Source organism: Panthera leo, chromosome B4 (assembly GCF_018350215.1).
Source record: "Panthera leo isolate Ple1 chromosome B4, P.leo_Ple1_pat1.1, whole genome shotgun sequence".
Classification (NCBI taxonomy): Eukaryota; Metazoa; Chordata; class Mammalia; order Carnivora; family Felidae; genus Panthera; species Panthera leo.
In genome coordinates this window covers 83,603,686-83,631,495 of record NC_056685.1, presented here as the reverse complement: position 1 = coordinate 83,631,495, position 27,810 = coordinate 83,603,686, and the positions used below count along the sequence as shown (strand labels likewise).

Below are 27,810 nucleotides of genomic sequence, written 5' to 3'. Positions count from 1 at the left end.
CAGCCGCCTCGGGCCAGAACATTTCTGTAGTGATAAAGCCACAAGTGCAGATATGAGTGTACTCGGTGTCGGTGTCTTCAGAACACATGCCTGATCCATGGCTTGCCAAAAAAAAAAAAAAAAAAAAAAAAAAAAAAAAAAAAGCCAAAGGGAGGGGTCTGGAATATGAATAAATATGAGAGGAAGGAGGAGTCTCCACATTTTCACTCTGAAGGTGGGCATAGAGGTTGATCAATATGTTTATTACTGAATAAATGCTTTTCACGGAGATGAGAAAAGGCATAATTCTTCTTTTCCAAGAGAAACAGTGGTAATGGGAACACAAACGAAAAACCTCCCTTCAACCCCACGGGATGATTTCAGTTTGTATGTACTTAGATTCTAGGACTGCATGAGCAGTAAATCTTAACTGCTATAGTCAGATTGCACGGGTTCCAACTTTGCCACTTACTGGCTGTGTAACCTTTGGCCCATTACTTAAGCTCTCTTTGCACGTTTCCTCATCTGTAAATGGGGATAAATAACAATACACCTGTCTCTTGGGTTGTTAGGAGAATTGAATGAGTTAATATATGCAGAATGCTTATGACATTACCTGGCATATAGTAAACACTCAATGTTCGCTATTATAATCAGGCTGTTTTATAAGTTCCAGTAGATAAACCCAACTCCGATTCCCTTGTCTTTAACTATACAATAAAGAATCCATAGTTATAATCTGCTATCCTTCACAAATTAATGTCAAGAAGGTATGCAGGCGAAGAGACATTTGGCAGGCCCAGAAAGGTTTGAGTCCTGAAGCAAAGCGATTAGATCACACTAGCCACTGTTTTCTCCCAATATCTCCCCTGTGTCTTCATTCTGTTCTTCAATTCCTCATCCACCCTCTTCTCTTTCAGGTCCTACATCAAGGGCAAGACAGTGGTATTAGGGATAAGGGAAACTGACTGGCAAGCATCTTGGTTGGGGGAGTATAGTGAAAAGAGTATTGGAGTTATAATCAGAAGACCTAGACCCATGGGGCGCCTGGCTGGCTCAGTCAGTGGAACGTGCAGTGCTTGATCTCAGGGCCGTGAGTTCGAGCCCCATGTTGGGTGTAGAGATTACTTAAAAATAAAACCTTGAAAAAAGAAGGAGACCTAGACCCACAGATTTGTTTCACCTCACACTGGCCTCTCAGAACTTCGATTTCCTTTCCTGCACCCCTGGGGCCTGTCATGAAGACAACATATTTGAAAGTGTGTCGTAAACTATTAAGTGTTATAGATAATTATTATGAAAGTAATTGAGCAGAGAGCCTGGTGGTTTTGTCTGGTTAGAATTACTGTTCTCCTCCATAACCTGTTCTCCCCATAACTACTTGGCCTTTTAAAAGGTGCTTACCATGGGGTGGCTGACGAAGGAAGGGTTATGGAGCAAACTGTAGGTATGCAAGCTCTTTGGATGTGTGGGGTGGGTGGTGGGTACAATCGTAAGCTGGAATGAAGGGCTGTAAGAGTGAGACCGAGTGTGTACGCGTTCCTGTCAGAGTTTGAGACTGAACACAAATCTGTTGGTCACCAAGAGTTTGGGATTGCACCCAGGGCCTGGCTTGCCACATTCTCCTAGCACCAACACCCATCTTAATTAGCTACCTCCCACAGGAGGCCCTAGGATCCTTGTTAAGGTCTCTCCATCCACCTGGCTGGGGGAATCATAGCAGGGGCTGGCTGGCAAAGTTGATGAGCCAACGCTAGAGGGGGTGGGAGGTGCAGGAGGTAGTGCTGTCCCGGGCTGTGGGTTTGAAACTCACCAGTCAGGAAGTGAGGCCGACAGACGGAAGGGCGGGCAGGAGCGGTGAGCTCTGAGGCACAGCAGAAGGGGCCTTCTGGGGTTTGGGGACTGCAGGGCCATGGGCTTCAGGACCAGAAGTTGCTGTTAGCCTGCCAAGACAGGTCTGGGCAACATGCATGCCCAGAGGCAGTTGGCTGTTGCTGCAGTGAGAGCAGAAGTCAGACGACACGAGGTGGCCAAGCAGTCTCTAAGCCGCCTCAGGAAGCTGGCAGAGAGGGTGGGCGACCCTGAACTTCGAAACAGCATCCAGGCCTCACTGGACAGTGTGCGAGGTAAGAGGAGGGTTAGCTCCAAACTTGGGTGTCTCGGGGACCAGCAGGGGGATAGAAGGGCTTGCTGTGTCACACGTCACTTCCCAATCAGCCACTTCCTAGTCCTCTAGATGGAGCTGGGACTCGGGGGAAGAACACATTTGGACACGATGGAAAAAGATATGGGAGGTGTCATTCTCCCTCTTTCCCCAATTCTGATCCTTCTCCCAGGGGATCAAAATACAAGTCACTGCTGAGCTGACCTTCTTGGCAATGGAGAAGTGGGTGAGCATGGGGAAGAGAGGCTGTGACAGACCCATGGTAGACTTGGACCCTGTCTGGGGAGTCCAGGGCAGGAAGCAGTATGGGGCAGGAGGTTCTGGGACTGGATAATGTGTCCATTCCCAGGACCCACAAAGGATCGGTGACCTCTTGTTCTCCAGCTGTAGAGAGAAACACACACACATTGAAAATACACCACACAGAGAATCTCAGGCCCCCAGGCACACACTGCCACTCCTACTACATGCTTTGCACAGCTAAAGTGCAAAGAAGTCCCCAGGACTCTTTTCGGTCCCCTCTCTTCCCTATGCCCCTGTTCCTGTCCTCCCCACCACCCCCAGCACACACACCTTCCGCTCTACCTCCTTAGTGCCATTAGAACAAGTGATGACAACACAGGGAGGAAGTGCTGCCATGGCAACACCATCCGCCACATCCTCCTGCCCACCCCAACCTTCAATCCTGTGGTGGGGCCCCAGCAGGAACAGCTACTCCATATCCACAAGGCCCCACCACTAGGGAACTGGTGGAACTGAAAGTGGTCTCCAGCCTGTTGTCATCCCATTTACCTCTGAGGTGGCAAAGAACGACAAAAGCCAGCTATGTTGTCCGTGAAAGGTGTCTGGGAAGAGCACATCCTTCATCATATCCTGGTCTCTCCCACCTGCTCCATTCTTAGCGGCCTACTTGGGGTGGGGGTGGGGGGTTGAGAGGCCATTCTTTCCATCAGGGATACCTCCTGCCAGACTTCTCTGACTGCAGAGGCCACCAGACCGTAACTTGGAGAAGGAACATTTGATTCGGGTTCCTCAGGGGACAGTCTGATCCCCTTCCCGTTGCCTTTCTGAGGCTAGTGCCCCTCTCATCTCCTGTCCCCCCCACCGTTTGCTGAGAACAACCACTGGCAGGTGCCTTACCTACAGCCTCAGTGGTGGAAAGACCACATGGAGGGAGTGGCCCCATGGGGCCTCCCAGGGGAGGAACTCCAAGCCCCATCCCAGTAGAAAAGAAAGAGGGGGAGGAAAAAGGTTTAGTCCAGGTAGAGAAGCTCCACTTAGCTCTGGAGAAGGAGGGAGTGAGGAGGGGTGGAGGCTGAAATCTCCCAGAAGACTCCGCTCTTCATTAGCGAGTTGTTCAACTCCTCTAAGAGTCAGGATTCTGTTCCCACTGAACATAAAGGAAAACTGAGGCCACCAAAGGAAGGAAGGAAAATTAAGGCAGAATCAACAAAACTCCCTCACCCTCTCAGAAAATTCAGAAAAGGCTACTGAAGAGTCTCCTGTCCTGGGAATGGTGTCATCCCAGAGTGGGGTGGAGAGAGGGGGTGCTGACCTCAGGACTGGACCCAAGAGGGATTGGGTACAGGTCTCAGGGAGAACAAAGGGCATCCAGCATCCTGGTACCGCCCCCCCCCCCTCACCCCCTACCAGGCCAAGCACGCTGTCGGCTCCTGCCTCCTAGAGCCGCCCACGCCAGCACTTATTATAGTCTCAGCTGCGTCAGGAGGGTGGGACGCCAAATTAGGGGAACACTGAGACTCCCCGAGTGGGGGGGAGGTGAGGGGGGTGAAGGGGAGTGGGTTGGGGGGGGTGTCTCCAAGCCTGTGGGAAGGCCTCCCACCACTCAGGCCCATTCCTGCCAAGTCTCACTCAGCCTCTGTTCCCCATGGGCCTAACGCCTTCAGCCTTCTCCCCCGGGTAGAGGACAGTGAGTCGAACTCCAGGGTCCCTGGAAGGGTGGTAGACACAAAGCCGACAGACGTTTTCCATTCTATCTCCTCTTTAACCTTCTAAAAGAGCTCCACCTTGAAAACCTCAGGAGACTGAATGGGAACCCAAAAGATGCCGCCTCCCACCTCAACTGAAGGGGTCCTTGTATTCAGGGGTGCTAAAAACCTCACATGTGGGTAATCAGGTTTGAGGATGGTGCCTTCCTTAACCCCAATCCCCTGGCAGATCCCCCCCACCCGCCATACACACCGATTCTCCTCTCTGCTTATCCCCGCTGATTCGGAGGCACTCTTGGAGCTACGGTTGCTATGGAGACTGGATGCATTTTGGTATAGGGGGTGTCAATCTGTAGACATATTCCTTCTCCTTACACCTCAAGCTGGAGCCTTTGACTCACTTTTTGGCCTGGGGTCCTGGAGCCCTTAGATCTCTCCCCTCCTAAGGCACCCCCCTCCTTCCTACCCTGCTAAATTCCATGTTTGTCCCCATCCCCAGGGAACACTTTACAAGTTCACTTTGGGACAGTTGGGCTCAAGTCGTGGCCCGACCAATGCATCGCCCTGCGGAGGGTGGGGGTGGGCGAGGCGGCTGGGTGATGGGGAAAGGAACAGCGTGCAATTACCTGGGGGAGACAAGGGGTACTGGGAAAGGGATTTCAGGCCTCCCCATTTCCCTACTTCAACTTCCCCCAAATTGGCAATGACCCCCTAAATTCGCTCCGTTTCCCCCTCGGACTGTCCACCCACGAACTGATTTTTTACCCTGGTCCCTAAATGACGCACCCAACAGTCGCGCTCCCTAACCGTGGTGTGCTAGGGGAGGGGGCTAGATTGTTGGAGTAGGTGAGTCCAAGTTCTAGGAAATCCAGCCCAGGATTTGGGAGGGAAATCCAGTCCTGGATTTTGTACCGCCTTCTCAGACAGCGGAGCTGGTGGAGAGAAGGTTGGGGGGGAGATAGGGTGGGGGGGGCGGGGGGCCGCCTCCTCCTCAATGTGAGGGGAGCGCCCGGACACAGCGCGCATCCGGACCGAGCCGAGCCCCGGCGAGCCCCCCGGACCCTTCGCCGGGATCTCACGCCCCTTCCTTCCCAGACCCCAGACCCGTGGGTTCCCACCCCCTAAGGCTTCCCTCCTTCCTCCCCCGCCGGCGCCTGTATCTCCATCCCCAGCATCCTCCCCGCGCCCCTGCGAATCCCCCGCACGACCAGCCCATTAGCTTCCCACCTTCCTACAGACCCCCCTCCCCGACCCCCATCCCCGGCCCCTGTCCCCTGAGTCCCCATTCCCCGCCCCTGCCTCCCCCGCAGCGGCTCTTCTTCTTCCCCAGCCTCGGGTCCCCCTTTTCTGCCCCCTTTTCCTCCCTCTCCGCTATTTGCCCCCACTACTGTCCTCCCCGCCCTCCTCCGCCCATCTCGGCGCCCCCACCCAGGCCGGGGTGCAAGGTCCGGCGCGCCTCCCTGGAGCAGCACCAAGGTCCCGGGGCTCCAACGGGGTGGGGGCGCAGGGCGGGGAGCATGGGGAGGGGGTGCCCCGTGTGATGGGAGGGGGGCGCAAGCGGAGGCGGCGGAGGCGGCGGCGACAGCGGAGCCGGGCTGGGGGCTCAGCGGGGTCCGGGGGCTGGGGGCAGCGAGCAGGGCGGCCCCATGGCCGGGCCCCCCTGAGGCAGTCCGGGGGAGTCCCCTCCCCTCCCCAGCTCGGGGGTCTCGGGGCCCCATGAGCCGGGGCGCGGGCGCTCTTCAGCGCCGGACAACGACCTACCTCATCTCGCTGACCCTGGTCAAGCTCGAGTCGGTGCCTCCGCCGCCGCCTTCTCCGTCTGCGGCCGCAGCCGGCGCCCCCGGGACCAGAGGTGCCGAGACCGGGGATCCTGGCAGCCCCCGAGGCGCGGAGGAGCCGGGCAAGAAGCGGCACGAGCGTCTCTTCCACCGGCAGGATGCGCTGTGGATCAGCACGAGCAGCGCGGGCGCCGGGGGCGCCGAGCCCCCCGCCCTGTCCCCGGCTCCGGCCAGTCCGGCCCGCCCCGTCTCCCCCGCTCCCGGCCGCCGCCTCTCCCTTTGGGCCGCCCCTCCGGGGCCCCCGCTCTCCGGGGGGCTGAGCCCTGACCCCAAGCCCGGGGGCGCCCCCACCTCCCGGCGCCCCTTGCTCAGCAGCCCGAGCTGGGGGGGGCCGGAACCTGAAGGCCGGGCTGGCGGCGGCGTCCCAGGCTCGTCCTCCCCGCACCCGGGCACCGGCAGTCGGAGGCTCAAGGTGGCGCCTCCTCCGCCGGCTCCCAAGCCTTGCAAGACCGTGACCACGAGTGGCGCCAAAGCCGGCGGGGGCAAGGGCGCGGGTAGCCGCCTGTCATGGCCCGAAAGCGAAGGCAAGCCCAGGGTCAAGGGGTCAAAGAGCAGCGCGGGGACTGGAGCTTCTGCCGCCGCCGCTACCACCAACGCCGCGGCCGCCGCCGCCGCCGGGGGAGGGGGAGCGGCAGCCACGACCTCTGGTGGGGTCGGGGCTGGGTCCGGAGCCCGAGGGAAGCTGTCCCCTCGGAAAGGCAAGAGTAAGACCTTGGACAACAGTGACTTGCACCCGGGACCGCCTGCTGGTTCTCCTCCTCCGCTAACCCTCCCAGCAACCCCGGCTCCAGCCGCTGCTGTCACCGCCGCCTCCGCGCAGCCCACTGGGCCTGCACCTCCAATCACTCTAGAGCCTCCAGCTCCAGGGCTGAAACGGGGCCGGGAGGGGGGCCGAGCATCCACTCGAGATCGCAAGATGCTCAAGTTTATCAGCGGCATCTTCACCAAGAGCACAGGGGGGCCTCCTGGCTCCGGGCCCCCTCCCGGACCCCCGGGCCTATCTTCTGGCAGCGGGTCCAGGGAGCTGCTGGGCGCAGAGCTCCGCGCCTCCCCTAGTGAGTAGGACCAGGGCCTGAGAACAGGGAGGGGAGGGCATGTGGAATGAATGCTCAGCTTGGGGTGGAGGAGAGGTGTGCAAGATTGAACTAAGGAAGCTTCTCTCTTGGGTGGGGGGATGAACCAAATTCACTCCACTTCCAAAGACTAAGGGGTCCTGAAAGGAGGTGGGTAGCTACCTTGTGCGACCTGAGAGATGCCTGGATTTCAGAGGGACTCAGAACGCCTCAGAGTTTTTTGGGAAAATAATGCCCTTGGTCGGAGTGACTGTAGGAAATCGCTCCCAGAGAAGGCTCAGACCCCACTTCCAGTCTCAGCTGGACTCTGGGAGCGTGGGAACAGAGCTTTGCCTTGCCCGGAGGGATATTGAAGGGGAAGGGAATAAAGCAGCCTCAGTTTCTCTTGAGCGCTTGGGGCAGGTGGCTGGAGAGTGACCTTGCAGGCAGCTGCTCGCCAGGGATAGGTCTTCCCTGGGCTGAGACCAGGCTAGTGAGGCAGCAGGGAGGGACTCTAGTTTCTTTCCGTGCAGTGAAGGTGGATTGGGCAGTACGGGAGTGCGTGGGGGCTGGAACGTGATGAATACTTGAACATGAAGTGAGAGGGGGCGGATGGGAGGCCTCACTTCCCACAGCCCACCCTGTCCCCAGAGCGGCGTTGAAACCCCCAGGGGGCTGCCCTGGAGTGACTCAGGGGGACGGAACTGCAGCAAAGGCAATTTTTACCCCCCAGAGACTTGGGAGGGGGTACCGAGAAGGTACTGGTTTTTTTCGGGGGAAGGGTGTCTTTATTTATTTATTTTTATTTTTTTCTGGAAGAAACAGGCTAGGGACTCTTGGTGCGGCTCACACTCCCCGGAGGGAAGGCGGGTTCGGGAGCGGGGGCGGCCCCCGAGGTTTGGCTCTGGAGCGGGTGGGAGCAGATGGCTCCGGATCCCAGAGTTCCCGCCGCAGCTGCGGCGCCCCGGGAACGTCCGGCCAGTGTCAGGCGCGGGGGCTGGACCGGCGGGCGGAAGGAGCATCGTACCCCCGCCCCCAGGCCTGTGGCTTCTCCCGGCCAGGAAACTGAGCCCTTCCCCACACTTCTTTCAGATGGTGCTTGTGGGGAAGGTGTGGGAGAGGGAAGCATAGACAAATCCAAGCTCCACTGCTCGGGCTGTAGGAAGCGGTCTGGGCCACCATGCTGTTGACCTTGAAAAGGGGGAGGGACATCCCTCAGTTTCTCTCTTGTGAAGTGGAGATTGAGGAAGACCCACTCCCTTCCATGTCCCAGCCCCTCCTCCCAGGATCTGCCCGGGAATCCAAGTCAGGCCGGCAGGGAGGAGACCCTCTTCCGTGCTTCCACAGGGAAAAACCCACCACTGTCAGAACCCTGGTCCCCCATCTGGGGCAGGGACTTACGTTTGGGGATGTGCTTTAAGGGAGATGCCAACTGAAGTATTTTTGTCTAGCTGGCTCCGTTGCTAAGCAACCACTGAGCGGCAGCAACAGCTGTGGGGAGAGCAGCGGCTAGGATGGGAGGACTGGGGACCACTCTTAAACCTAGCCTTTCTACATAGTTCTCCGGCCCAGCCAGAGTCCTGGGGGTTAAGGGAAGCTGAAAAAGGAGGAGGGGTGGCTGAGGGGTGGGGATGCTCCTGGGCCTGCAACATCCTCTCTTATGGCTCCTTTCCTATTGCAGAAGCTGTGGTCAATAGCCAGGAATGGACTTTGAGCCGCTCCATTCCTGAACTGCGCCTGGTAGGTAACCTAGTCCCTTAGTCTGTCTGAGGGCCAACATCCCACCCACCTCACTCAATTCTCTCCCCTTCATCTCTTCCCTTCCCTGTCTCTGTGGGAATGGGGAATAGTTTTCCAGTTCTCCTGAGATCCTGCCTTCGTAGCACTTTCCTGGGGCTTGATCTATCCTTACAACTTTTTCTTCTCTAGTCTCTTTTTTCTTGTTTGTCCATGGTCCTCCTCCAGCCTTCTCCTCATTTCTGGCATCTCCCCTTTAGCTTTTCATGTTCTGTTGCACAGAATTGGGTAAAACTTTCCAACCAGTGTCTAGGGCTGTGACGTGACCACCGCCCCCCCCCCCCCCCACACACACATACACAGTACTGGGTTGCTGAAAATCTTCAGCCTGTGGTCCACTTTGAGCTTGGGATCCTTTCTTACCATGCTCATCTGATCTTCCCGAACGCCCTCACCTGACCCACCATCATCTGGTCCCTGCTGGCTCCTGCTTGGATGATTTAACACTGCCAGTCTTTGAGTTCTCTGGAGCGTTCAGGCCCAAGCATTTGGCCTCCTTTTAATCCTCACCATCTCTACTCCACAATCTTGTTCTCAGGGCGTGCTGGGCGACGCCAGGAGCGGGAAGTCATCGCTCATCCACCGATTCTTGACTGGCTCATACCAGGTGCTGGAGAAGACAGAAAGTGAGTTCTCAGGAGCCATAGGAAGCTAAGGCTTTGGGTCAGGAATCCAGGATCAATGACTAGGCAGCTTTGGAGACCTCTGGAGGAAAGGATGCAGCCATAATAGCTAAAGTACAAGAAGCATGGGGAAGCTTCGTGACCTGTGACCCCTGACCTACTACCACTTCCAACCCTCCTGGACAGGTGAACAACACAAGAAAGAGATGTTGGTGGATGGACAGACTCATCTGGTGTTGATCCGAGAGGAAGCCGGGGCACCTGATGCCAAGGTGAGAGCTAAGGTGTTGGGGTAGGCAGGCTGACTGGGGTCGGCAGGGGCAGAGAGAGAAAGCTCTAGTTCCCCAGACCTCCCTGGGCATCATGTCCAGAGGAGTGGACTTGTCTGACCCTCCCTTTGCTCCCTCACGCCCCGCAAGTTCTCAGGCTGGGCAGATGCTGTCATTTTGGTCTTCAGCCTGGAGGATGAAAACAGCTTCCAGGCCGTGAGCCGTCTCCATGGGCAGCTGAGCTCCCTTCGGGGGGAAGGACGAGGAGGCCTGGCACTGGCACTGGTGGGGACACAAGGTAAGGAGGGTCTGGGGAAGCACGGCTTTCAGGGGAGTCCTTGAGACGGCTGCTGAGGTGCTGCCCAACATAGGTGAGAGCATGGTGAGGTGTGGAAATGGCCCCTGGGACTGCAGTAACCCCCTGGAAGGAGGCTGGTCTCCAAATAAGGGAGCCATTAAACCAAAAAACCAAAGCAAACAAACAAAAACAAAAACATCCCCGGGTCTGAGCAAAGAGGACTCTTCAGGAAGGAAGGGACAGCTGTCACAGCAATCTCCATTCCTCTGAGATGTCACTCACCTTGTGTTCTCACACTGTCATTTCCTGTCACCACCCTGGGAAACAGAAAATCTCAGGCTCCGGTGTGGACAGGAGCCTTCTACCTTTCCCTTGCTTCAGCTGGGTCAGGCGGACACCTTTCAGAGGAACGTATCTAACAAAGAGAAAGCACGAATGAAATGATGGCGAAAATAAAGGGGGCAGAGAATTTTTATAGAATTGTAAAATTCTCACAGAAGTGATTCAGAGGCGCTCAGATGCCACCATGGCCCCTTACCCACCGGTATTGAGCTGGCAGGACTTTCTGTCTGGAGGCCTATGCTGCAGGGGCCTGTTTCCACCTGCCGCTTGCCTCCTGGTTCCTTGCTGCTGAGGGAACAGTCTACCTGTTGCCCGTGGACATTCAGTCTTTTCCTAGTTCACACACCAGATGACCTCCCACTCAGGTCAGGGCTCACTGGGTTTGCAGGGCAGGGCGATGGTCACTTGTGAGTCTCAGCCACTTCAGACCTTGTCAGGAAACTCTGCTCACCTCTCGAGTATTCTTTGAAGACACGTGCACAGAGCTCACCCAGCCTTCTCATACCGCAGCTGGGCTTGTGAGCCAGGCCCCGCATTCGAAGAGGAGGGAATATTCTCTCATAACCTGTCCTTAGTGGGCCCAGACTGGGACTGGAGCCAAAGGGAAAAGAAAGTAGGAAAAGTGGCGGGAAGGCTCCCTCGTCCGATCCTGCCCCTTTCCTGTCCCCTCAGACAGGATTAGTGCTTCCTCCCCTCGAGTGGTGGGCGATGCCCGGGCCAGGGCTCTGTGCGCAGACATGAAACGCTGCAGCTACTACGAGACGTGCGCCACCTACGGGCTCAATGTGGACCGGGTCTTCCAGGAGGGTGAGCACGGTGACTCCCTGGACACGTGGGAAGCCAGGAGCTGAGGGCCTGGGGTATTCTTTGGGCATCGAGGCCGCTCCCAGTGAGTGACGGGAAATTAGCCTGCATGGGAGGGAGGAGGGATCAGAGAGGTCAGAGAAGGTGTGCTTAATACCCACATGGTCTTTCTGGGCTGAATGAGCTGCTCAGGCTACAGGTGGCATGAAGGCCATGGTAAAGTTGGCGCCGGTGTTATCTCCTGGGGAGTTCTCAAAACTGGGCAACAGAGGCAGGGGGTCTTGGGTATCTGCCCCGTTCGTGCATCCTTCCTCTCCCCCTTCCTTCAGTGGCCCAGAAGGTGGTGACCTTACGAAAACAGCAACAGCTTCTGGCTGCCTGTAAGTCCCTGCCCAGCTCCCCAAGCCACTCAGCTGCTTCCACTCCTGTAGCTGGACAGGTGAGTTGGGGTTTCAGGGTCCACAGCTGGTAAGATGCAGAGGAGGGGCTGGTGATCCAAGAACAGGTACAGAGGACCTAAGGAGGTGGGGGAGGGGGACAAATGGATATGGCAGTGACACCATTTTTTAAAAAGGGCACTGGGCTGGAAATCAACCAGGTTTGAAACGCTGTAATGTCCTCGAGCACCCATACCTCCCAAGGTTTCAGGAAGATCATACGGCATGATACTTGCAAAACCTAAGGCACTATGACAGTGAGGAGTTTTATTATTAATAATAATACAAGTCAACAGTGATGAGATCAAGGAGTGTCTCAAATCCCTCGTAACTAGATGTAACTCTAGCTTGGTGGGGCGGGAGCATCTCAACTGTTCTGCTGACTCCTTCATCGATCCCCAGGCTAGCAATGGGGGCCACACTAGCGACTACTCTTCCTCCCTCCCATCCTCACCCAATGTTGGTCACCGGGAGCTCCGAGCTGAGGCAGCTGCAGTGGCCGGATTGAGCACTCCAGGGTCCCTGCACCGGGCAGCCAAGCGCAGGACCAGCCTTTTTGCGGTATTGGACATGATGACTCCCCCATCCTCCTGTTCCCTGTTCCCTGCCCATCTTCCCTGGTCCCTAGACTCCTCTGTCGGGCCCATTTTCATCGTCTTCCCCATCCTTCCATCAGTGGATCCCTCTATCCGTTCTCTAACTGATGCCAATAACCATTCCAGAATCGTCGGGGCAGTGACTCTGAGAAGCGCAGTTTGGACAGTCGGGGAGAGACAACAGGGAGTGGGCGAGCCATCCCCATCAAACAGGTGGGTGGTCTAGGGCCTGGGGGCAGGCTGGGGCAGGTAGCTGGTCTTGACTGGCTTTCCTCCCACATGTCTCTTTCCATACTCCAGAGCTTCCTACTGAAGCGAAGTGGCAACTCCTTGAACAAAGAATGGAAGAAGAAATACGTGACCCTGTCCAGTAATGGCTTCCTACTCTACCACCCCAGTATTAATGTGAGTGGCAAAGATTGGCTGGACCACACTGGCTGGCCTTGGACACCCTTCCGCCTCTACCGGTCTGCGCTCTCACACACGTAAATGTCATTTCTGGGCAAGCCCTGGTCCTGTTCTCTTAAGTTCAGCAGCCATGTGTGAGGCATCCACCGTGCACCCATGCTGGAGATGGGAAAGTAAAGACATCTCCCCAGGGACTTGCAGTCTAGTGGGAGAGCATGGAGGAAGGACCTCCACCGGGTCTGCCATCCAGGGAATACTTTCTGGAGGAGATAGTCACAGGCCAGATCTGTTGGGCCCATCCCCTAGAAGCTCGTCCCAACACAGGCAGCCCCCAACACGGTGTCCCCTCTCTAGGACCTCTCCAGCCCATACTCTTGGCCACTTCCCAGCAGCACCAAGGACCTCAGCCTTTCCGTACTCTCAACCCCTGTCCCCCTCCAGGATTACATCCACAGTACCCATGGCAAGGAGATGGACTTGCTACGAACGACAGTCAAAGTCCCTGGTAAAAGGCCCCCAAGAGCCATCTCTGCTTTTGGCCCCTCAGCCAGCATCAACGGGTTGGTCAAGGACATGAGCACTGTGCAGATGGGTGAAGGTCCTGGTGAGTGGTTCTCATGACAAAGAAGCAGGAGAGGGGCCAGAGCTGGGGGAGAAGGAGGAGGAAAGTGGGGGCTGGGACTGGGTAAGCGGGAGGGTAGGTGATAAAGAGGGACTACATAAGGAGTGGGGCCCAAAGACAGAGGGGCTCGCTGAAGCTTTATCTCGTTCCCCTTCCTACAGAAGCCACCACTCCCACCCCAAGCCCCAGCCCCAGCCCCAGTTCCTTGCAGCCACCACCAGACCAGACATCCAAGCACCTGCTGAAGCCAGACCGGAATTTGGCCCGAGCCCTCAGCACTGGTCAGTGAGGACCCACCCTCCATCCACTGTCTTCCAGATCTGAATGGGATGTGGGTGGGAAATGAACTTGGGGTAGAAGCTGGGAGGCTGGAATCAGTGCATGAGTGGATACACTGAGCATCTGCTGGGTGCCAGGCACCAGCTCAGTCATACTATGATTATCATAGTGGTTAAACACAAGTGGGTTCTAGAGCTAAATTGCCTGAACTTAAATCCTGGCTTGCCACTGGGGCAAGTTGCTTGACCTCTCCATGCCTCAGTTTCCTCATCTGTAAAATGGGGATAATAGATTCTATCTCAGAACTTGCTTTGAGGCTTAAACAAACTGAGAACATTGTTCAGCACATAGCCAGCCATCAGTATTTGGAATGTTTGGAGGTATAATATATGTACGTATATATGTGACAAGTAAATGGTAACAAATCATCCTCACAACAACCTTGTCAGGTCAAGATTGTTATCCCCATTCTAGGGATGAAGAAACTGAGGCTCAGAAGATTAAGTGACTTGCTCAAGGTCTCAAGGCCAGTCAGTGGCAGAGCCAGGATCTGAGTGCAGGTCTGACTCTAAACCACTCATCTGCCCACCTCCCCAGGAATGATCAAGGGGGACCTCCTGGAGAGGAGGGGGACCAAAGCTAGTTCAGGGGAGGAGACAGGCTATGGAGAAATCAGGAAATCTGTGGAAGGGGCAACTGAGGTAGCTGTGTCCCCCTCCCTAAGACTGTACCCCATCTGGAGACCTGAGCCCCCTGAGTCGGGAACCCCCTCCTTCTCCCATGGTGAAGAAGCAGAGGAGGAAAAAGTTGACAACACCGTCCAAGACCGAAGGCTCAGCTGGGCAGGCTGAAGGTGAGGCCCTGGTGGGCAGCTCCACTCCCACCCTGGACCCTCACCCCCAACTCCAGATCCCCGGCCTAGCTCCTTCAGGAGGAGGAAAAGTGCCTGAGCTGAATGCTTGACTATCATAACCACTTTGCACATAACTTAGTAAGAAATGGATAAAGACCACTCAGCTCCTGTCCCTCCTCCCGTTCGCCAGATGATGCCTTTTACCCAGTAGTTCCCAGCCCTGCCACTCCCCATCCCAATGTCCCCCATTAGTCTGTAGCTCCTGTCACCTCTCTTAATGACCCTCTGGTTTCTGTTCCTGCCCTCAACTCCACTTGCCATCCCAGTCCCTGCACCCAGAACCCCCTATGGTCCCCAGTGACTCATCACCTGACTTCAGTGTCCCTCAGTGACTCCTCAGCTCCTGGACTCTGCGCCCACCCAGCCCCTGTTCCCCATAACTTCTCATGGTCACCAAACTCTGCCAACAGCCCTTGACCACAGTGATCCACATTCCTGCTCCCGGTGACCTCCCCAGACCCCTGAGACTCCTCTGGAACCCCAGGACCTCCTTGTCCCAGGCCCATGACTCCGCTTCTGCCCCCTCTCCCTGTGTTCACTCAGATCCCTTCCCTTCCCAGAGACCTGGCTCCTCATTGGTCATGATAACTGGTCCCCACGCCCTGCTCTCTGCTGGGTGCTCAGACCCAGGTTCCAGATCTGCCTACTCTCATGGCTCTTGGCTTCTGCTCTACTCTGCTCCGGGGCCACTGACTTTAGTTCTGCTTTCTCTCCCCATCTGTCTGTCCTGCTTTGTCTCTGGCACTCTGTCACTATTTCTCTCCATCTCTCCATCTGCCTCTCTTTTTCTCCTTTCTTGGTCTCTTTCTCTGTTCTGCTCTCCATTCTATCTCTATCTCCTTCGCTTCGGGAAACCAGCCAAGCGCAAAATGTGGAAACTAAAATCCTTTGGTAGTTTAAGAAATATTTATAAAGCAGGTAACAAGCGGGGAGCTGGGAGGGGCGCTCAGCTGGGGTGCAGATGGGTGGGGGTGCCCTTGCCTTCCCCTGCATGTGCTCGGGCTTCCTGCTCTCCCCCACCTTCTGCTTCCCCAACCCCTCTGCCCCACTCCCAGGGGCTTGGGATGGACATCAGGGAGGAAGGGTTTGGGGAAGGCAACCCCTGTTTGAACCCTGTCCCTCATGACCCTCATCCCATCCCCCCACCCAGAGGAAAACTTCGAATTCCTGATCGTGTCCAGCACTGGTCAGACGTGGCACTTTGAGGCAGCCAGTTTTGAGGAGCGGGATGCCTGGGTCCAGGCCATCGAAAGTCAGATCCTAGCCAGTCTGCAATGCTGTGAGAGCAGCAAGGTCAAGGTAATGGTCGGGGTGAGGGTTGCCGGAGAGCAGAGATGAGTGTCTCAAGAGTCTGGAGAAGGGCTCAGAGGGAGAGTCAATACAAACCCCAACCCTTTCTGCAGCTACGCACAGACAGCCAAAGTGAAGCGGTGGCCATCCAGGCGATCCGGAACGCCAAGGGCAACTCTACCTGCGTGGACTGCGGGGCCCCCAGTGAGCGCAAGGGGGCAGCGGAGGGGTCTGGGAGGGAATGTGATTCGCTGGAGTTGGCGAATGCTGCCTGTCCGGCCAGAAGCCAACCTCTGCCCTCCCTCCCCAGACCCCACGTGGGCCAGTTTGAACCTGGGCGCACTCATCTGCATCGAGTGTTCTGGCATTCACCGGAACCTGGGCACACACCTGTCCCGAGTTCGTTCGCTGGACTTGGACGATTGGCCTCGGGAGCTGACCCTGGTGCTGACGGCCATTGGCAATGACATGGCCAACCGCGTGTGGGAGAGCGACACGCGGGGCCGCACCAAACCCACGCGGGACTCTTCGCGGTACGTGTGAGGGAAGGGGGTCGCTTAGGGTGTGCGGATCCCGAGAGGTTTCGCCGAGGAAGGGGCAGAGGTCCTGGGTGACGGTCCCTAGAGCCCTTCCCGTTCATCCTTGGTCTTGCAGGGAGGAGCGGGAGTCATGGATTCGCGCCAAGTACGAGCAGCTGCTATTCCTGGCGCCGCTGGGCACTCCAGAGGAGCCTCTGGGCCGCCAGCTGTGGGCCGCGGTGCAGGCCCAGGACGTGGCCACCGTTCTCCTGCTTCTGGCCCATGCGCGACACGGGCCCCTCGACACCAGCGTAGAGGACCCGCAGCTCCGCTCCCCCCTTCACCTGGCAGCCGAGCTCGCCCACGTGGTCATCACGCAACTGCTGTTGTGGGTACGTGGGGGTGCTGGGGTGGGGAAAGGGGTCTTTGAGAGCTCCGCCTAGGAAACAGCCAGGCGCGGGGGATCCTGGAAGCGGGCCTGGAAATTGTGGCGAGAATGTCTGCGAGTGTAGGCCCTACGGGGACGCTTGGTGACGCGGCCGTTTCTGTCCTCTAGTACGGCGCCGACGTGGCCGCCCGCGACGCACAGGGCCACACGGCGCTGTTCTACGCCCGCCAGGCTGGAAGCCAGCTGTGCGCCGACATCCTTCTCCAGCACGGCTGCCCGGGTGAGGGCGGCAGCACAGCCACCACCCCCAGCGCAGCCACCACCCCCAGCATCACCGCCACGCCCAGCCCCCGCCGCAGGAGCAGCGCCGCCAGCATGGGCCGTGCCGACGCCCCCGTCGCGCTGGTATAGTTGCCCAGCGGGAGAGACACCCCCACTCCCACGCGGGCCGGGCACGACCACACCGGGTGGACCGCTGGACAGATGCACCCACTCACCTCTCTAAACCGCACCCCGCCCCACGGGAGCACTTCTTTCCCCCACGAGGGCACAGCCCCCACGCCTCCCAGAAGACACAAACTCACCTCCCTCTCCCCAAAAAGGCATGGAGACCCCAGCTCAACACGCCCCCTTTCCACCGTTTCCACACTTGGATTGCGCTGGGTCTACCCACTGGGTGTCTGCGGAAGCAGACGCCCTGTCGCGGTACCTGCAGCAGGGAGCTTGGCTATGCCCGCTCGCGCCCCCTAGGGGTGGAGGGGGGAAGACCCAGTCCTGCTTGTGCTCGACAATCCCAAGGCTGGAGCACAAACCCAGGCTGGCTCCTGGGGCGACGCCACGCCAGGGGGAGGGGTTAGTACGTGGGAGGGCTAGCCCCGGGACTTGGGGCCAATACCCGGGCCCCCACCTCTTCCATGCTAATCTCACTGCCCAGTGAAGGGGGAAGGGCAGCGAGGGGCAGGACCCCTGCTGCCCAAGGGGGTAGGGGGGTCCCCAACCCTTTCCGTGAAAGGGACCATGAGGAGTGGAAATCAGGACGTCCCCCCACACCCACCCATGGATGGAAGCTAAAGGGCCGGGGGAGCCAAGAGCTTGGGTCCCTCCTCACTACTATCTTGGGAGGGAGAAGAGAAGGAGCAGAGCGGGCTAAGGGGACTGGGGAGGGACCTTGTAATTTATTGCTTTGTTCCCCAACAAGGGGGCAGGGGCGGGCAGGGGCTCGGGGAGGGCGTTTCCGGGTAGGGGAAGCCAAGGGTGGGCAGAGGGTGGGGTGGGGTGGGGGTGCTCTCGGGTTGTGAGTGTCTGTGACCGTGACTGCGTACCTGTGACTGTGCAGCGCCCGTGGTGATCTGGGGTAGGGGGCACCCCTACAGTGGGACCCCTCCCCCACTATTCTTCCTGTCCAGTCCCTCCCTTCCACTGGAGCAGCTCCAGACCTGTCCCTCAACCCCATGATCCCTCCCAGCCAGGGCTAAGAGGATGTGAAGTGGCTGGGAGGGTTACCAGGCCTCCTTCCCCATCCCCAGAAAGGGGGTGGTGGGGTGGATTTACCTGGCCCAGCCCTGCCTCCTTTAATCAATCCAGCCCTTGGGCCGTCTGTGTCAGTGGTTTCCGGTCTTTTTTCTTTTCTTTCTTTCTCTCTCTCTCTCTCTCTCTCTCTCTCTCTCTCGGCTAAAATATTTTTCAAAGGACCAGGTAATTTTGGGGAGGGGAGAGGGATGGGGGCAGGGGGAAAGGCCCCCATCTCCTCTGAGGCAGGTGGTGTGAATCTTCTTCAACAGCAATTAAAGAGGAAGTGATTTTGTCTAGGGGTTGAGCTGCTGGTTTGTTCTCTAAGAGGCGGGTCAGGGAACGGTCTTGGTCAAGGTTGGGGAACTGGAGGCAGGAGTGGCCCAGCGGAGGGTGCCTCTGCCAGGGCTGGTGACAGGGCAACATCCAGGCACGAGGTGGCAGGTCAGATACTTCATCATGTGGTGGAAGGAAACAGGCAGGGCAGAGCCACAGTGGGGATCCAGGGAGCAGAAAAGTCAATGACTCCCAAGATGACCCTGTTTCTGGGAAGAAGCTGCCGTGTGGAACTTAGGGGACTCTGAGGACAGGGGAGAGGCTGCTTGGAGAGGCGAGCAGAAGGGGTAGCTTTGGTTGAGAGCAGGAACCTTGGAGTCAGATCTGAATTTGAAACCAGGCCCTCCACTTCAAGGCTGGGTGGCCTTGAGCGGGTTACCTTGGTGGCATCTGTTTATTTATAACCTGAACAATATCTGTTGAGAAGGACCTGGTAAGGACTCCAGCACTGTCCGGAGAGGACCACCCTAGGTACCTGATACCAGAGGTAGAGCTCATTATAGTAAGGACCTGGGGACAGAGGTAGAAAGTCTGTCTCCCAGCCAAAGGCCCCGGGTGTCTGCAGACTCCATGCCCAGCTGCTGTGGACATCTGCCCACCTCCATGTCATCTACAGGGCCACTGAGGCCCCAGCAGACTGAGGCCAGTGCTGCCCCAACAGCTGCAGTTCTTCTGGTTCAGCGTGTAGCCAGTCCTGTTTGTCACACGCAGCAGAAAGCATTTGCCCTGATAGAAGGACTAGGTGGAGTGGTGTTGGGCCGGCAGCCAGCGCAGGTTGGGCACAGCCACCGCACGTTGTCATTCAGTCAGTGGCCCCGCCTCTTCTGGTAGAGGCCCCTTCCCCTCAGTCCCATGACGACGACGTACAGCTACAGGTGTGCCATGAAGCTAACAAGGTGTGGCTGCAGCGGCAGGTCCAGGTCCCTTTCACGTGGAGGCACTGATTCTCCAGGATTCTAGGCCGAGCGATCACCCAGCACAGCAGCCTGACACAGGAAAGGTGAATGCAGGATCGCAGGGGCAGTGACAGGTGCAGATGCAGGGGCATAGTTTGGGAAGGCAAAACGAAAGGAAGAGGGGAAAGTAGCAAAAGAGACTCAAACAGGAACGCCTGGCCCGTCTGTCTTTTGGCTCAGAGACCCTGGACTCCCGCGCTCCATTTCCACTTTACTTCTTAGTGGCAAAAACTCACTCCCTTCCTCAGAAGCTCAGTGTGAGAGACTATGAATGAGGAGGAAGTAAGGACCCTGGAGAGCATGAAATCACCACAGGGAACCACGGGCGGTGGGAAGTTCATTTCCAGCCGGTGGCGGAAGGTGGTCAAGGTGTCGGCAACTCCCCGCAGCAAATCCCAACACTAAGTAATCCACTGAATTCTTTTTATCATGGGCTGTGTCTTTGGCCTTGTGGGAAAAGTAAAGGGTGTAGTGGATGGAATGACAAAAACGTCAAGCCCTCCAGGCTGTGCAGAATAGGATTCTAGAAGGAGACTCCCCGGGGTGGTAGGGGTTGAAGGGGAGCTGCTGCCCTTTTACATCCATGCCACCTTCCCGGCTCACCTTGGGTATCCTTGCCTGGATTCCTGCTGTCCCTCCCCATCCCCTCCTGGTTGCTATCTGCCACACATCCCACTCGCCTCCTTTTGGTTGCCTTAGCACAGCTGGGGCAGGCCGACTTTCTCCATGGGAGTTTCACCAAAAGCCAAAGGAAAGCAAAAATGAATTTACTGTTGAAGGTACAAGATGATTGAATCTAGCGATGTTTCCAGAACTCAGCTTTCTGATGATGTTGAGTCCATCCCTATCAAATCAAAGAGAACTTTCCTGCCCCAGTCTCTGCCTGCTCCCCTATTCTGAAAGATTTCCAATGGAGCTTCAGATCAGCTGTTGGGATTCCTTCTAAGGCTCTTGCCTCCAAGAACCATCTAGTCTCTTCAGAACTCAGGAGCTGGTTGAAGTTATTGAGCACTTCCTGTGGGCCAGTGCTGTGCTAAGAGCATGACACACACACTAGATTTCATTCAATACTCAAAACCATCATCGGAGGCCAGTGCAATCATCCAGAACTTACCCGGGAGGAAGCAGCACTTGAAAAGTTAAGTAACCAAAACAAACAAATAAACAAAAACTAAAGTAGCTGGTTCAACAGCCCCACTGACAGTAAATAAAGGAGTGAGGATTGGAACCCAGAATTCTGATTACAGATGCACTTGAGGCAGGGTCTCAGGTCTTGCACAGTAAAGCATTCCTCCCCATAACAGATACAAATGGATCTGGGGAAGCAGGATTTCACAAGTCCACTTGCTTACATTTCTTTTTTAAAGTTTTTTTTTTTTTTTTAATGTTTATTTTTCAGAGACAGGGAGAGACAGCATGTGAGCAGGGGAGGGGCAGAGAGAGAGAGGGAGACACAAAATCCATAGCAGGCTCCAGGCTCTGAGCTGTCAACACAGAGCCTGCTGCAGGGCTCAAACTCACAAGAGATCGTACCTGAGCTGAAGTGGGATGCTTAACCAACTGAGCCACCCAGGTGCCCTTCCATTTCCATATAAAACGATTTAAGCATAACATGCAAAATAAGCACCAGTCCACATTCAGAAAGAAGAGGGTTGGTCTCAGACAACTTCCTTCAACAATCGAATCTCTTAGTTTGCACTTCTGGAGACCTGGGAGTTCAGTGCCCTCTATCTTACCTTGTGAGTGCAGTCTTTGGCAGAAAGACTATATATCTCAGAGATGTAAAGAAGGGGGGGGGGGGCAGTGAGGGGCCCAACATCTGTACTTGGCAACAAGGAAGAGATGGAGAGACCTACCCAGACCCACCTGCCCTTGGCATAGTAGGAAGCTGGCATGTGTGGGCAGCAATGCCCTCTTTGGGCGTGGTGAAGGGTAGAGTCTTTACTGGGAGAAATGAAGCGATACGGCCAGGTGGGCACGGGGTGTGGGTGGCAAACACAAGCTGCCGCACGCTGCTGGGAGAGAGTTCAGCAGGAGGATTCCCCTGGTGGGGGAACTCCGCGGTGTGCACTTGGCTTTGGGGTATACAGGGGGAGAAGAGAAGGAACAGAAATGGGTGAGGAAAAGTGTTGCAGTCATTGGCAGGCCAGTGGGCTTTGTTTCTCTGTCCTGGCCTCTTCCCGCGTGCCCCAGTGCCCACTGAGGCCACCTAGGGGGTACGGAGCACAGAATGGTTTCAGAGAGAGTGCACTCCACCCTGAGAACAGTCAGCCTCATGCCTACTAGAGCTCCCACCCCACCTCCCCCTGAGAAGAAGAAGAAGAAGAAAAAAGATTGACGGATGGTCCAGTTCTTTATTTGGAAACCTGATTGTTCAAGAACATGGTGGGTGGTTCTGTACCCCACCCTTTTCAGTGGGATTGTGTCAGAGGTGGTGGGCAACTCTCTCCCATTTCCTCAGAGACAGAGGGGGAAGCACCTCAACTCAGAAGTATGGATTGTAGGGAACAGTGTGGGAAGGGAGAGGAGTGGGAAATCCCAAGCCAATCCAAGGGAAGGGGGTGACCCTGAGGAGCAGTTCGGGCAGGGGGTGGGGGGCCTGCTGAACTGCCCCACTCTTCTTGCTCTCCCTGCCCTCCTCCACGCAAGAGATCTCACCAACTCTCCAGGTAGGGAGGGGAAAGGAACCAACAAGTTAAGGGGCTGGTACCAGGGCGGGCTGGTACCAGGGCGGGCTGGAGAAAGGAAGGGGTTGTGGGGAGGAGCCTGGGAGAGCAAACCCGGCAGGCCCAGTTGGTCTTGGGCAGGTCTGAGCAGCAGCCGTGTGCTCCTGCCACGCCCCACCCCCCCACCCCCCCCCCCGCCGGGGGGCAGGATCGGCTGGATGCCAGGGTCCGAGGCTCAGCTCTGCCGCTTAGCCTTCAGGGCCCGGGTGGCTGGTGGGGGAGAAGGCAGGGCCAGTCTAGGCAGGCCCGGGATTCCCTGGCCAGCCGACGGCAGCGGTGGTCTCAGAAATCAAACTCGTCCAGGTCCCCCGTGCCCTCCCCGCCGCGAGAGCCCCACACGCGGCGGTAATTGCTCTCCAGCTCCTTCTGCCGTTGCCGCTCTTTCTGCGCCTCCTCTGCTCCCTGCACCTGCGGGGAGGGTGTGCCTTGAGTGAGGTCGCTGCTGGGGAGCCAAGGGCGCCCTCGGCTCCGGACGATCCACGGACACGGGCGGCTCGGGGGAAGGCAGGGACCCGGCGCTCGCGCGAGCGGCTCCGGCCGAGGACAAACCCTCCCGGCCGCCAGAACCGCCAGCCTCGAATCACAGAAGGACAGAAGGTGGCGGCGAGGCTGGGGCTAGCTAGCGTGGCCGGAGCCGCGCTCTCAGCTCCACGGCGCGCTAGAGCAGGGCCAAGGCTTGGAGATCTGGGGCTGGGGGCCGGCGGCCTCTCACCAAGATATTGAAGAAAATCTCCTTGAGGTTTCTTGTGTCCTCGTCAGTCAGCCAGCGTGCGTCCTCCTCTGTCCCTTCCGCGCCGGGTCGCACGATTTTGATTTCAATTTTCCCTGGAAAGGAGCCACGTGGGCAGTGAGAGGCGAGGAAGGGTGGGAGCCTCGGTGCAGGGCCTCTGCCCCCCAGGCGCCCAGACAGGTTTCCACCGGACCCAGCCCCTCCACCTCGGGCAGCAGGCCCTGCCAACAGCTCTTGGGCCAGCCAGCCCCAGGGCCCACCTTCCGCCGTGAGCCCCTCCCTCTCCAGCAGCTCTTTCACCAGCCCCTCGATTTGTTTCAGCTGTGGGTTTTCCCGTTTCATCTCGAGGACAGTCAGATCCTGATTGGGGCCTCCGTGTCGGAGCTTGGTGACCCGGACCCGGACTCTGTGCTCAGGATCCTCCTCTTAGAGGGGGAGACACACAGGGAGACACAAAGCAGAGCCGTGACTCCAGGTTAGGGGCTGTGGTGGTCACCTCTCCCTAAGCCACCAACGGGTTTCGGCAGTTTTCCACCTCAAACGCATACATGAACCAGGGCTCAGAATAAATTAGAGCCCCCCCCACCCCAAGCCTATAAAGCTCCCTCCCCCGGCTACAGCCTCCCTCTTCCCTCCCGAACCAATAATTCTGCCTATCCCCTACAGGAAAAATGGCTGTGTTTCCTGAAGCAAAAATCAAGCCACCTGGGCCAACAAAGAAGTTTTGTTTTAAGAAGCAGGTTCAGAAACTGTGGTTTGGTACTCCACATGCTGGTACTCGAAAGACATTCCAGTGTTTATAGAGATAGTGGGATGGAAGGTTGAAAACAGAACCTTCTGTTTGGAATGTCTGATCTCACAGGACCCTGTGGAATGGACATAAGGGGGTACAGGAAGACGGAACAACTTCAAGTCTGTCCAGGCAATTGGCTTACGAATAGCTGGGCTTGCCCTATCCACACCCAACCAGCTGGGGCCTCTCGAGGTGCAAAGTCCTAACTGTTGACAGGCTGCATCCTTCACAGGTGTGTGGACTTCAGCACACAGGCTCATTCACAGTCATTCCATGAATATCTACAGACCACCCACCATGTGCCAGGAAAGTGCCAGGCAGTGGGTGCACAGGAGCAAACCAGAAAACAAGACAGACATGCTCTTAAGGCTGCTTCCCAAGAGGATGAATAGAAGGTGGCCAGGCAAAGGGATGGAGGCAGTGAGAACAGCGTTCCAGAAAGAGGGAAGAGAGTAAGCACTCTCAGAAGGGAAAGAGCAGGATGCCCTCCAGGGTGCGTGGGCCTGGGCCGAGGGACAAAGACAATGGGCTTGACTGCCCCTCCCTGTCTGACAGCTCTTACCTGCTGGTTGGGGGGACGGGGGAGGCTTTTTGGGGACAACCCTCCTTTTCCTGTGCTTCTTCACCAGCTCTGGACTCTGTTTTTCCTCCAGCCTTTTGATGAGTTTGTTGAGAGTGGATGTCAGGGCCAGCATTGCCCGATCACGCTCGGATTCCTTCTTCAACCCGTCTGGGTCCAGCTCCTTCTCTGTCTGGAATGCCCAAGCAGGAGTGGAGAGTCAAGGGTCTGGGGAGTGAAGGTCAGTGGCCCGTGCTCTACTGAAGAGTAATAGCTAAGTCTCATGCCTCTCTCTGCTCCCCCTTTCCTATTGTCCCCCTCCTTTTATTAAGTAAACAACTGCCAGCTGAGGGTGCCCCGTCCCAGGCCCTGCGCTGTGTGGATGCTGACCTTTGCTCCCCTGCAGCCCCTCGGCCTGTCCCTCCCCACAGGAGCAGCCAGCTGCGGAAGCGTCAAGGTGAGAACTGTGCTCACCTCCCGGATGATGTTCTCCAGTTCCCGCTCCATGCCAGCCTTCACCTCTGAGCGGAGCCTGTCTCGGTCTGACGGGAGCAGTATCCCTTCCAGTTCCTTCTCAAACTCTCCCAGTAACTGCTGTTCATCTTCATCTTCATCTTCATCCTCCTCCTCCTCCTCCTCTTCTTCTACCTCGTTCTGATGATCTGCGTCACTCTTCGCCTTCACCTCTGCTTCCTTTTGAGGGACGTCTGTGGCATCATCTGCAGGCTGCTCTTGGCCTCCATTTGGCTTCCCCTGGGTGGACGGGAATCAGGAGAAAGAGGTGGACGGTTGGGGTTTCCGCAGAGACGCACGGGCGGCAGACCCACGGTGGCTGGAGTGTGGTAGGGGGCACTCAGGGGGAGGAAACAAAGGGAGTCCACAACCCGCTGGGCTGCCTTCAGGCCCAGGTCAGAGGCGGTTCCCTAAGTGCTCCCAGCAGGGGGGCAGGCTCTCCCCCTCCCTTGAGCCGGGCCTATACCTTTTTTGTTCCACCTTTCAGCTCCTCTATCAATCGAATCAAGTCCGCAGGACTCCGGATGACTTTGACCTGCACGTTGTTCTGAAAATCTGAGATGAAAGGGCAGGAATGGACCAGTTGTGTCCTAAATTCTATTTTGATTTCCTAAGGCGAGGAGAGGAGGGGACCAAGGAAGGACATGGTCCCTGCCTCCGGGACTACTTGCCTGTAGTGAGATGAGGGGCGACATAGCCACCACCCCCCCACCCCGAGAGCACTGACCTACAGTGGTCCCACAGTGGGGAGAGAAGGATACTAACAAGCAAAGTCACACATGCACGGCCGAGGCCCTGCTGGCAATCACTCCAGTTTTTAGGACCACAGAAGAGACTCTGGGGCCACAGGCTCCACTTCCCCAGATACTGTTCTCCCCTTTCCACAAATACAAACCATTTATTGTCCACTCTGTTCCAGGCATTCTGCCGTGAGCTACAGACTCGTTCTCATTTAACCTCACCTCAACCCTATAAGGTAGGGGTTATTACCCACTGGTAATAGACGAGGAAACTGGGGTTAAGTGAAACCACCCAGGATTACAAAGTCAGCAAGTGGTGGAACCACTGTGTTCTGTTATCTCCCTAGAATAGAATTGTTGCCGGGAAATAGTATCACCTCCTGTAAAAATGAATTCACTGCTGGCCTGGCAGCCCAGCCTCCCCCCTATCCCCCAGTGGTTAGTTCCACCCCATGCCCACCCCCAAATACATTCAAGCAGTCAAGGACACACGGAGGGCTCGCTCACCATGAGGAGGGCCCGGAGCTGGGTCTGCTGCCTCAAGATTTGGTTCCTGCTCCTGATGTGGAGAGAAGGGTAGAGTCAAGTACACACGCTTGTTTATGCCTACCACATGCTGAAGGCAGTGGTTCTGGGTATAGCCTGGCCTCCCTAGAAAGGGGTACGTCATCTCATAATGACCTCAGCTCACCCAGGGTCAGCCTTATTGGAGAAATGGTTGGGAAGCTGGCTCTCACCTCAGCCTGAGCCTCCTCCCCACCAGCAGCCTGGTCCTCTGGCTCACGAAGCATCTTCCAGAAATCTGATTCCTTACCGTCATCCTTGGTTGGACGTGCACCTGGGATACAGAGAACAGGGAGGAATCTGAAAGGAGGGGAGAAACGGAAGGGAGCAAGTAGAATGGGGTACACTCCCCTCTGCTATTACTAAGGAATCAGGGCCCATAGTACTTCCCCCGCCCCTGACCCCCAACAGTCAGTATAGGATCGTAAGACTGGGGAAAGGGAAGAAATGGAGAGAAGTTTCATGGAACAGGGGCTCCAAGGTCCTACCTGCTCTCCTTGGGGGCACTGCTCCTGGCTTTGCCTCGCTCCACATTTGTGGTTCTAGGTCGTGCAGTTCCTCTATGACTTTGTCTCCATACTGCTTTGAGTCTGCTGAAAAACAGTGTGTAGGCAGGACAAGGCCACATGCCTCTGGGCTCTCAATACCATATCTTCTGCTTATCCGTCCCCATGTCTCTCCTTCCTCTCCCTGCTCTTCTAATTACTCACCAGCTTGCCTCTGAATGTAGGCCATGTACTCCTCAGGCTGCAGAGCAGGGTGACACAGGATGGCCTGGGGAGCAGCACTGGGTGGGGGCCGGAGGAGAGGGTGGGGGCAGAGCCGAGGAGTCCGAATGGTCAGCACATAAGAGCAGGACAGGGGCTCATCCACTCGATCAATGTAGTCCCCAGAAATACCAGCACCCTCGTCACAGAGGAACTGCCAGGACAGAGAGGGTAAACAAATAATAATTACCACTAATAATTAGCTTTAGTTCTCAGAGCAGCTGCCTTTTGTTAAGCATTTACTGTGTGTCTGGTACTGTGCATACATTGGGATATGACATTTTACATACATTAGTTCGTTGAATTATCACACCAACCTAGTGAGGGAGGGATTAGTATCTCAACTTTGTGGCTCGAGAAACTTAGGTTTGATGCAGATAAGGGACTTGGTCAGGTTGACCACTAGTAAGTGGTCAAAAATAGGAACCGAATTCAGGCAGCTTCACTGTAGGTAACCAGACAATTTTTGTTTCACGTTCTTCCTTTGTATAAATACAGTATATATATCTATATCTACCTATCTATCTATCTATGCAATTGTATATATGCAGTGTGTGTGTATATATATATATATATATATATATATATATATATATATATCGGCATATATGTGTATGTGTGTGTGTGTATATGTGTATATATACACACACATTTGACCCTTGAACAATGCAGGGGTTAGGGACACTGACCTTCATGCAGTCAAAAATCTGCATATGACTTCTGACTCCCCAAAAATTTAACCACTAATAGTGAGAGCCACAAGAGATCACTTTTTACTGTGATATGCAATTTATCGGAGACAAATTGCTCACGCAGAGAGGAGAGAAGATTCCGCAGAGACTAGAGAAGATTCACATCATGGACTTTTAAGCAGATACAACACTTGAGCTCATCACAATAGCAACAGGAGGTGGCTACAAAATTGCTACAGTGTACAATGTTTACTACAGTTTATTTTACGCCCTTGTGATTTACCACTGCATCCTTAGGGTTGTTTACATTTCTCTCCACTGTGAATGGCACAAAAAAAAAAAAAAGCAAACTAAACCCA

The 27,810-nt window shown here is 56.2% G+C and overlaps 2 protein-coding genes and 1 long non-coding RNA gene across 7 annotated transcripts in view; 2 read left to right on the top strand and 1 right to left on the bottom strand.

The window, feature by feature from the left end:
• Positions 1-1,806: 1,806 nt before the first annotated feature.
• AGAP2 (ArfGAP with GTPase domain, ankyrin repeat and PH domain 2) lies at positions 1,807-17,797 on the top strand. 2 transcript variants are annotated; one of them, XM_042947009.1, is made up of 18 exons: positions 1,807-2,105; positions 8,664-8,722; positions 9,318-9,405; positions 9,589-9,674; positions 9,822-9,969; positions 10,984-11,118; positions 11,445-11,554; positions 11,955-12,113; positions 12,275-12,361; positions 12,449-12,553; positions 12,998-13,160; positions 13,340-13,459; positions 14,182-14,310; positions 15,521-15,669; positions 15,774-15,864; positions 15,971-16,193; positions 16,315-16,570; positions 16,735-17,794. In XM_042947009.1, the coding sequence occupies exons 1-18, from the start codon at positions 1,946-1,948 to the stop codon at positions 16,975-16,977; spliced, it is 2,511 nt and encodes an 836-aa protein (XP_042802943.1). In that variant the 5' UTR covers positions 1,807-1,945; the 3' UTR covers positions 16,978-17,794. The 2 variants fall into 2 exon arrangements, with proteins under 2 accessions (XP_042802943.1, XP_042802942.1); XM_042947008.1 differs by lacking the exon at positions 1,807-2,105 and adding an exon at positions 5,778-6,985 and having other exon boundaries at positions 16,735-17,797.
• A 3,904-nt stretch (positions 17,798-21,701) lies between these two features.
• OS9 (OS9 endoplasmic reticulum lectin) overlaps positions 21,702-27,810 on the bottom strand; it is a 30,402-nt gene continuing 24,293 nt past the window's right edge. Inside the window, exons 6-15 of one of the 4 annotated variants that reach the window (XM_042947003.1) lie at positions 26,703-26,913; positions 26,481-26,585; positions 26,166-26,266; positions 25,936-25,987; positions 25,155-25,243; positions 24,650-24,928; positions 24,179-24,368; positions 23,084-23,248; positions 22,806-22,918; positions 21,702-22,501 (exon numbers count right to left, since the gene is read on the bottom strand). In XM_042947003.1, coding sequence (XP_042802937.1) covers positions 22,376-22,501; positions 22,806-22,918; positions 23,084-23,248; positions 24,179-24,368; positions 24,650-24,928; positions 25,155-25,243; positions 25,936-25,987; positions 26,166-26,266; positions 26,481-26,585; positions 26,703-26,913 — 1,431 coding nt within the window. In that variant the 3' untranslated portion in view covers positions 21,702-22,375. The remainder of the gene's footprint in view (positions 22,502-22,805; positions 22,919-23,083; positions 23,249-24,178; positions 24,369-24,649; positions 24,929-25,154; positions 25,244-25,935; positions 25,988-26,165; positions 26,267-26,480; positions 26,586-26,702; positions 26,914-27,810) is intronic. The other 3 variants (XM_042947004.1, XM_042947005.1, XM_042947006.1) reach the window with 3 other exon arrangements.
• Positions 24,334-25,596, top strand: LOC122224749. Its single transcript, XR_006204913.1, has 2 exons — positions 24,334-24,416; positions 24,607-25,596. It is a non-coding gene; the product is annotated as an uncharacterized LOC122224749 (long non-coding RNA).

Coding starts and splice junctions, on each gene's coding strand:
- AGAP2 (XM_042947008.1), top strand. CDS start 5,809: ATGAGCCGGGGCGCGGGCGCTCTTCAGCGCCGGACAACGACCTACCTC. Junction 12,114..12,274: donor GCAGGACCAGCCTTTTTGCG/GTATTGGACATG, acceptor TAACCATTCCAG/AATCGTCGGGGCAGTGACTC. Junction 12,554..12,997: donor TCTACCACCCCAGTATTAAT/GTGAGTGGCAAA, acceptor GTCCCCCTCCAG/GATTACATCCACAGTACCCA.